At 34.8% G+C, this 10,000-nt stretch overlaps 1 protein-coding gene across 1 annotated transcript in view; it reads right to left on the bottom strand.

The window, feature by feature from the left end:
* LOC106082574 (protein wingless) overlaps nt 1-10,000 on the bottom strand; it is a 33,163-nt gene that overhangs the window by 17,962 nt on the left and 5,201 nt on the right. Inside the window, exon 2 of the mRNA XM_013245182.2 lies at nt 4,457-4,719. Within this exon, the coding sequence (XP_013100636.1) occupies nt 4,457-4,719 (263 nt within the window). The remainder of the gene's footprint in view (nt 1-4,456; nt 4,720-10,000) is intronic.

The raw sequence follows: 10,000 nt of genomic DNA, 5'->3' as shown, positions 1-10,000 counted from the left end.
TACTTCTTGAGTCCCTAAATGCCGCAATTCCTATCCGATTTAGCTGAGCAATAACTTTTGATGTGATCTCCAACCTTCTAAGTAAATATGGCTCGAAGCGGTTTATAGCCTGATATAGCTCCAAAAGCATAACACTTTTTATCCATTATAGTTTTTGCGTATAAAGAGATACTGGGCGATGAACTTAACAAATGCGATTCAGGGTGAATGGTCTATAGAAGATTTTTTCCAGCCGAACTTATTTGCACATATCTTTTCTTGATAAGTTGAAGAGTAATTTTTTCAGTTCCTCCTCCTCCCTTTCACAACATTTCAATTTCTTCTATAACAAAAGAAGATTTCTTTTGAATTTCATTACTACCTTTCACCCTGTAACTTCAACTCTTATCTTTGAATGCCAATTTGTTCTGCTAACGATTTTCTCTTTTTGCCACATTCATTTGCACCAAAAACCAAATTTACCACAAAATGAAACGCCTGCTTTGCAAAAATCCAAGCAGATAACATGATTTGTGAATTTTCATTTCTACCACAAACTGTTGGCCGGGGTGACTGCCAACCAATATTAATGTCTGTTTTTTTTTTGTTGTCTTTTGGTCAAATCTTTTAACATAATTGATTTATCATAGCCCGTTTGGCCTTAGGTTATCACTAATCATGTCATATAGTTTAGCAAAAAAAGAGACTTTAGGCTACCTTGGAGGGAGTCTTAGAAAAAACTAAATCTTTTGCCAGGGTGTAGCAAATTTCCTAAGCCTTAAAAGGCTCACACCCCTAGGCCAACTGTGAAGAAATTATGTCCTGCTGTGTGACTTTGTCCCAAAGTAGTTTGAATTTAAAGCCTTGACTTTGGTAGACATGAAAATTGTAAACTCATTTGATGTCTCTCTTTTCGGGTGTTAATTGTTTTTTAAAAGGTGTTAATTATCAAGCAGCCATAAATGTGTAAAATCAAAAAAAGCAGATATTTGAGCTATAAAATAAGCCAAATTAAAAGAGGGCTCATTGATTGTGAGTTTTTATGGAAAATCTTTAATTGAGTTATTTCTTACGTTTATGGTAGGAGAAACTATTTTCTTAACCCCGCTCTGCTGGCACATAATTTTTTTTTTTTCAAATTTTTTTTAGGTCTTATGCTTAGATAACAACACTTGACAACTCATAAAATGTTAGTTTATGGACTTTTTATGTTTTCACAAGCAATTGACTTCTCCCTGCTGGCCTGTTATCAGGTTTTGTGAAGGTTGATCGAATTGTGATGATCGTTTCTTTCATTCATTGAAAGAGGGAAAAACAAAACAACCCAGAAAAAAAATTTATTTTATAGATTTTTTTTAATTTAATTTTTTTTTAGTTTTCTGGTGGTTAAATTTAACTTACATTTATTTTTAAGTAATTTTTTTATTTTATTTTTTCAGGATTTTTCGAATATATTCCAGCTCGAGATCATGTTTAATGCATTTTATCGAAAGAAAGGCATAGCCCTACATACCCAACGACTGTTGAGTACGGTGTGGAGCACGCCTATGTTTTGAAATAGGGCTCAATAGGTCTTCTTAATTTTCCTTTCTTTTTTCATGAATGAATGAGGAATTAATTTTCAGTAAAAGAAGAAGAAGCATAATCACAGCAAATTGTTGTTGGTGTTCTTGTAAAGCATTCGTAATGGGTGTCAATCCAAAGCCATATGATCGAGTATTAGTAGTGAGAGCAAGAGAAACAAATGGTGCGAGAGAAAGTGTATAACTATTTAGGTGAGGGGGTTATGGGGGTGTGATGTACGTGGCGATGCTTGGCATGTAGTGCGAGACATTCGCATTTTTTTGTTGTTGTTTGTATATGTATTCGCAACTGCACAACAAAAAAACCATATTATACCTACGGGTCATATGCAGTAGTAGTTGGGTTTTATAAAGGCGAGTATGTGGTACATATTACGGGCAAATGGCTGAATGGGTTTTAATGAAATTGGCATGCATCGAAAGATATTTTTCCACAGACTTGTGTAAATATTATTATTAGCCCAAGGGGCAAGGGGTTTGTGGTGCATTATTTATTTTCCAAAAAGAAAATCCATTAAAATGAGGAATACATTTTCAATAAAAGCAGAAGAAGAAGCAGGAATACAGCAAATTGTCGTTGTTTCTACTTAAGCAACCATTATTTGTGAATGCAAAGCCATAGGATGGAGTATTAGTGGTGAGAGTACAAGAAATAACTGCTATGTGGGGACAAAAGCGTTTGCTAAAATGGTCACTATTGGGATACGGGTTTGTGGTATTCGTAGTACAAGAAGTAACTGGTATGTGGGGGCAAAAGCGTTTGCTAAAGTGGTCACTATTGGGATACGGGTTTGTGGTATTCGTAGTGAAATGGGTGTTGGTGTTCTTTGGCGTGACGGTCAGTCAGTAGGTTAAGATGCGGCTATGGAGAATGAGTTTTGGGGTTTAATATGTTGGCAACGGTTAAATACAACTTTGGCAACGCACTTATTTAAACATTGAAGTACACTAATTGTAAGGCCACACCATGCACTTTATGAATGAAGCATTTTATTTTATTTTAAATAAAATAGGAGTTAACTGATATCAAGACTTCATTGCTATAAAAAAAGGAAATAAATACAACTTCCAGGTAGTCATAATTACATCTACAAAACCCCAGGTCACAACTATTAAAAGGCACACGTGACCATAATAAAATACAAAAATCTACCTAACATCACAACTTCCTTTAGGGATTTTATTATCCGATACAGGTATCCATCTATCATTTCTCAGCTCATAAACCCTAGTGAACTAAGTGACAAATTCCCAATAGAGTGTTGTGTTTTCCCTTCACAACTATACACAATGAAATAGAAAGGCTCAGCTAGGGGTCTAATATAAGGTAGCATTTTAAAATTTTTTTATATTAGAAACCAAAGAGGTCAAGAAGGACCTTTAAACTGTTCCCTTTCTTATACAAAAATTTTCCTAAAATTTTTTGCATATTCCAATGTTATAGTTATGACATTTGCACTCTTTCCATTCTCTCTGATTGATCTCTGGTTTTTGTTTTCCTCTGAAAACTGTTTCTTTTCGTTTAGTTTTTGCTTCTGAGTAGCTGGGGTTTTTGTTCTCTTGACTTTATTTGTTAGCAATCGAGCATGCATTTACTATACTTGGACAAAAAATAAAGAAATTCACAAATGTCTTATTTAATTAACACACACTTGACAAGCTGTCATTATGTCAATATTTATTGGCAAAAACAATAACAAAAACCGGGAAAAAAACACAACAAGAACAGAACGCAGCAGAATGTATGCAAAATGCTAAGACAGAGAGAGAGAGAGAGAGAGAGGCATACAAAAACAGCCCATCATGATCAGAGGAAAATTGTGTAAACAGACAATGCCTGTCATTCATAAGATGAATGAATGGTAGGACGGACAGAAAGACAGACAGATAGACCGATGGACAGACGGTTTTTAAGATATAATAGTGTGTAAAAAATCATTATGACTTAGGGCAGACGTTTGTAACAGGTTTCAATGTTTTTCCTTATACTTGACAAAGAAAGGAAATCTTTTTATAACGATTCATATATGGGGAAAAATAAGAAGCCAGAAAAAAAAGGAAATATTGCTTGCCCTCTACCTTGGGATGGAGGGTACACTTGTAGCTCCGGAAAATATTCTTAATCGCAATGGAATTTTGAGACTGCTTAGTTAAGACCTCCCGTCTGTCCGGCTGTTTTATATTATAATATCTATACCTCTTTTCTAACTCCTTCTTTCTCCCCCAGGAGTCCAAACACGATATCTTACTTTCTTTTCTTATTAATTTATGTTGACATTAGGATGCAAAACAAATGTACCACACCCAGGGTATTCCTCATATTTTTTAAAATTTTTTTCTGTTTTTCGAACCATACACTTGTCATATCTTTTGGATATTATGTCAAGGAGGTAAACAACTCAACATGTTAAAATGTCTTCCTTATGGTTGACAAAAACAACAGAATGCAGTCAGACGGACGGACGGAAACATATAAAACATGCACATATTAATTTGGTTACTTCTTCATAAATAGATCGAATTACAAAACAAGCTAAAGCACTTGACCAAAGAGAGATACCAAAACCAATAACGAACAAAACAGGAAAACCAAAAACACCAACAAAAATATCGGCCTTTATTTATAAGGGGAGGAAGAAATTACACACAAACCTAAAGATCATCCAACTGCAACACAGACAACCTCAACCATTTCTGTGTGCTGGGGTACAACCCACAAAGAGACAAGCAAACCCAAAAATGTTGTTTTGAAAACAGAACCTTAACATTCTCAAGCGCCACTTTATGTCAAAGTCTCCAATTACCAAGTGTGGGAATTTATAAGGCCTTTGGCCTGTGTTTGTTTCATTTTTCTTTGTTTTTGTGTTTTTTTTTTGTTGTTGTTGGTTACTTACCCCTATCCACAATTTTTCCAAAGAGATTTTTGCCTCTAAGAAAATTACGCGTTGAACAATTCCAACGACGATTTCTAAACTGATGCTGGCATTCGCTGATAGCCAAATTGGCTCCTTTGACCAAGGCACCCAAGACACCAGGATTGTCACGAACAAGTCTTCGTTGTTTTCGCCTCAGGGTGGTGTGTATGGCGGGATCGACATACAATATGCCCGAACTGATGGGTGAAATATTATTGGGTTCGCCCACTTTGGCAATGCCCCTGAAAGATTTGTAAGAAATTTTGAGGGAAAACAATATCAGTAAAATAAAATTTTAAATTATGAGAAATTAAATTTGTATGGTTCAGTGAAATGAGCAGAAAAAAATGACTAAAGATAGTTAAACCAAAAAAAAAAAAAAAAATGTGTATTGTGGTTGTGCTGGACTATAATTTTAAAATGGGGATTTTTTGAAAGGTTGATAGATAGCGAGAGAAAAAATAAGTCAACCATTAACTGTTAAGACATAAAAATGTAAAGTGGCTTTAAGAAAAACAAAATAGTCAAAAAACAAAAAGAAAATAAAACAAAATTGCCTAAAATAAAATAAAACAAAATTGCCTAAAATAAAATAAAACAAAATTGCCTAAAATAAAATAAAATAAAATAAAATAAAATAAAATAAAATAAAATAAAATAAAATAAAATAAAATAAAATAAAATAAAATAAAATAAAATAAAATAAAATAAAATAAAATAAAATAAAATAAAATAAAATAAAATAAAATAAAATAAAATAAAATAAAATAAAATAAAATAAAATAAAATAAAATAAAATAAAATAAAATAAAATAAAATAAAATAAAATAAAATAAAATAAAATAAAATAAAATAAAATAAAATAAAATAAAATAAAATAAAATAAAATAAAATAAAATAAAATAAAATAAAATAAAATAAAATAAAATAAAATAAAATGAAATAAAATAAAATAAAGTAAAATAAAATAAAAAAACAAAAACAAAATAAAATAAAGTAAAATGCAAAAAAAAAATAAAATAAAATAAAAATAAAGTAAAACAAAATAAATTAAAATTAAATAATATAAAATAAAATAATAAATAAAAAAGTTCGGCCGGGCCGAATCTTATATACCCTCCACCATGGATCGCATTTGTCGAGGCCTTTCCGGCATCTTCTTAGCAAAAAAGTATAAAAAAAAAGATTTGCTCTGCTATTAGAGCGATATCAAGATATGGTCCGGTTTGGGCCACAATTAGTTTATATTTTGGAGACCTGTGTAAAATGTCAGCCAATTCGAATAAGAATTGCGCCCTTTGGGGGCTCAAGAAGTAAAATAGGGAGATCCTGATAGGAATTGCTCCCTGTAAAGGCTCAAGAAGTCAAGATCCCAGATCGGTTTATATGACAGCTATATCAGGTTATGAACCGATTTTGAACCCTATTTGGCACAGTTGCTAAAAGTCATTATAAAATACGTCTTGCAAAATTTCAGCCAATTCGGATAATAATTGCGCCCTCTAGTGGCTCAAGAAGCCAAGACCCCACATTGGTTTATATGGCAGCTATATCAGGTTATACCAGGTTATGGTCCGATTTGAATGATTCTTAATACAGTTGTTGGAAGTCATAACAAAACACGTCGTGCAAATTTTCAGCCAAATCGGAAAAGAATTGCGCCCTCTAGAGGCTCAAGAAATCAAGACCCCAGATTGGTTTATTTGGCAGCTATATCAGGTTATGGACCGATTTGAACTATTCTCAACCCAGTTGTTCGAAGTCATAATAAAACACCTCATACAGAATTTCAGTCAAATCGGATAAGAATTGCGCCCTCTAGTGGCTTAAGAAGTTAAGACTGAAGACCGGTTTATATGGCAGCTACATCAGATTATGAACCGATTTGAACCACACTTATCACAGCTGTTAGAAATCATAACAAAACACCTCATGCAAAATTTCAGCCAAATAGAATAAGAATTGCGCCCTCTAGAGGCTCAAGAAGTCAAAACCCAAGATCGGTTTATATGGAAGCTTTATCAAAACATGGGCCATTTACAATCCCAACCGACCTCCACTAATAAGAAGTATTTGTGCAAAATTTCAGGCGCCTAGCTCTACTCCTTCGAAAGGTAGCGTGCTTTCGACAGACAGACGAACGGACATGGGTCGTTCGACGGACATGGGTCGTTCGACTTAAAATGTCATAAGGATCAAGAATATATATACTTTATGGTGTCTTAGACGCATATTTCGAGGTGTTACAAACAGAATGACGAAATTAGTATACCCCCATCCTTTGGTGGAGGGTATAGGAATCAATTTGTTTTTGTCTGTTCCATATAGACTCAAAAACGGCTGAACCGATTTTCTTGAAATTTTCAAAGATGGTGCATAATGATCCCATGGTGAAAATAGGGTACTACTTTTTTTGATGTCTGAAGGGGGCGGCCTCTCCCTTACCCTTATTTTCAGAAACTTCAAATCTCGGAGATGGGTGGTGCAATTTAAGCCAAATTTTGTGTGCTCTCTTATAGTAGCCTAAAAACAAAAATTTGATATTCAAATTTCGAATGAATACGCCCCACCCTTAAACCTATCAAACATATATTTAGACCAATCACAACAATATGGGACTCAAATGAAAGAGATAATTTTAGAATACGAAGCTGATATATATTTTCAGAGAAATCACTAAATGGCCGCCCCATTCCCCAAGCTGGACATGTTTGCCGACTATGCAAATATGGGATGCAAATGAATGTTATTTTGGAGTAGACCATGAATCTGATATCAACATTTGAGACCAACTGTCTAGGGGACGTCCTCCCCTAGACATTTAGACATCATTTATTTTTAGATCCTTTTTTTTTATAAGAAAAAAAAAAGATCATTTATAATCACAGCAACCACTGTTTACATTTTAATTCATTGATTATGGAGTTTAATTTGGTTTACCAACTGCCACACACGTTGCGATTGTTGTTTTAATTAATTGTTTAAAAAAATTTAATATATGCCCGCTAGCCAGCCAGCCAGTCAACGAGCTAGCTAGCCTTGTGGTCATTGTGGCCAACCAGCCCCAGCTATTGGACCAACTGTTTCGTTTGTGTTCACATTAAAATAGCCAACAATCCACAATCCATTCAATATGATTCAAGTATTGACACATTTACAACTTGGCTATTTTTTTTTTTTTTTGTTTCGAATTTAAACACATAAACTACGACAAGAATGGTGGCTGTGGAGAAAACCATGAAAAAAATTAATACGTCTATAAATAAAATACAATAAACTCTTGGCCAGGGGAAAGAGCTTCATGTTGATGACAACAATGCAAAAATTGCTGCAATCAGGCAGCCATTCAGATGGATAGTCACACAGTCGTTTTTAGTGTTTATATACTCAAGGGGATTGTGCAAAATATATCGGAAAATAAATGAAAAAAAAACGGAAAATTTAAACGGAATGAGTAATGAATGAGATTTAAAATGATAAATGTTAAGGAAACCAAGGAAGAAAATAATAACATAAAAAAATAAATAAACATAGAAAAAATAAAATTTAACTAAATTTATATAAAACTAGCCGAACCCGGCCTGCTCCGCTGTGCTTTCTTTAACTCAAAATGCAAAATTTGCAAAATTTGCCCATGAACACTCCATTAAGGAACAGGGGCAAACTTCTCACATATCAATGAGTGCAGTCTGATTCAAGTTTAAGCTCAATGATAAGGGTCCTCCTTTTTATAGCCGAGTCCGAACGGCGTGGCGCAGTGCGAAACCTCTTAGGAGAGAAGTTTTACGTGGCATAGTACCTCAGAAATGTTGCCAGCATTAGGAGGGGAAAACCACCGCTGAAATTTTTTTCTGATGGTCTCGCCAGGATTCGAACTCAGGCGTTCAGCTAACCTCTACGCTACTGTGGCCTCCTTCTTTAACTCTCTTATATCTTTTTAGGTTGGGTACACTTCGCCCTGAATATCGAATTCGTGCCACTGTAGCCTATGTCCGCCGATAACGCTGAACGCCTGCATTTGAATCCTGGCGATAAGATCGGACAAAATTGGAAAAGCGGTGGTGATCTCCTCTTAATGCTGGCGACATTTGCCATGCATGGTCATGTAAAAAATATGCTAAAAAGAGATGTCGCACTGCAGCACGTCATTCGCACACGGCTATAAAAAAGTCCCTTAGCATTGAGTTTAAACTTGAATCGGAAAGCTTTCATTGATGTGTGAGAAGTGTACCCCTTTTCGGTGCCTGGATAAATTTTTACTCCACTCCCAAATATCTTTCTTTTGGGTCCAAGGAGCCAAACACATGGCTCTTCAATTGAATGCACCATTACTTGGACCTAATTTTGTATGCCAAATTTGTAATCTATTGTCGAATACTTTTCATTTGAGACCCATATTGTCATGAATGTCGTATATATCTGTTTAGAGGAGTTTTTGGGCTGGGCAGGGCCACTGGGTACTTGGACCCAAATTTTAATACCATATTCGTTTTCTAGTCTCCAATAGCTTTCATTTGATACCCATATTGTGCCTATCGGTTTACTTTTGGTTTTGGATGGCGTTGCTAGGGTAAGGGGGAGGGTCCGCCCTCTCCCGAAATCAAAAAATGTTAAAGCCTATTTCTCCCCCCTGACCATATTCGCAATCTACTCCCGAATACCTGTCATTTCACTCCCATTTTGTCATGATCGTCCAAAAACCCTATTTTAGAGGGTATTGGGTTTGGGGCGCATTTTTTGATATCTGAACCCTCCCCCTTAACCTGTTTTTCAGAAACCTGTTTAAGCGAAATTTTGTATGCTCTCATATATTACCCTAAAAACAAAAATTTTGTATCCAAATTTCGGATGGGGTACCTAGGGGGGCCGCCCCACCCTCAAAACCTACCAAACATATATTTAGACCAATCACGACAATATGGGACTCAAATGAAAGGTATTTAGGATAAAAAAAACGTATCGGATATCCAATTGTCGGACTCCCAAAACACCCCTAAATCGGACATGTTTACCGACCATGACAATATGAGACTCAAATGGGGACCTCCCCAAAAACATCCCCAAAGGGGAAAAATTTACGACCATAGCAATATGGGGCTCACATGAAAGGTCTTTGGGAGTTAAGCACGAATCCGATATCAATATTCTGGAAAAGTGTCTATGGGGCCACCCCCACAGCCTTGTGCCTAGTTTAATTTTTTAAAAATTTATTTTTTTTTTTCAATATCTTCATAGTCTCCAATTAAAGCCAAATATTTTTACTTCATATTTCATGTGGAGACAATTGTTTGGATTTTTTGTTAACTTTGTTTATTTACACTTCACATGAAACTGTCATACATTGGCCCATAAATTAAACTTGGCCAACATACATCTGTCTATACACCAGGTCACCACGAAAATGGAAAGCTTTTATTTTTAATTTCTTTTTGAAGACGTTAATAGAATTTTTAATTAAACTACAACATTTCATAACATCTTCATTTGTTTCAATGGAACAACAGATACCCCTACCCTACTCCC

This window comes from Stomoxys calcitrans, chromosome 3 (genome assembly GCF_963082655.1).
Source record: "Stomoxys calcitrans chromosome 3, idStoCalc2.1, whole genome shotgun sequence".
In the NCBI taxonomy this organism is placed as follows: domain Eukaryota; kingdom Metazoa; phylum Arthropoda; class Insecta; order Diptera; family Muscidae; genus Stomoxys; species Stomoxys calcitrans.
Note: the sequence above shows the minus strand (reverse complement) of the source record. Positions and strands in the feature narration are given on the sequence as shown.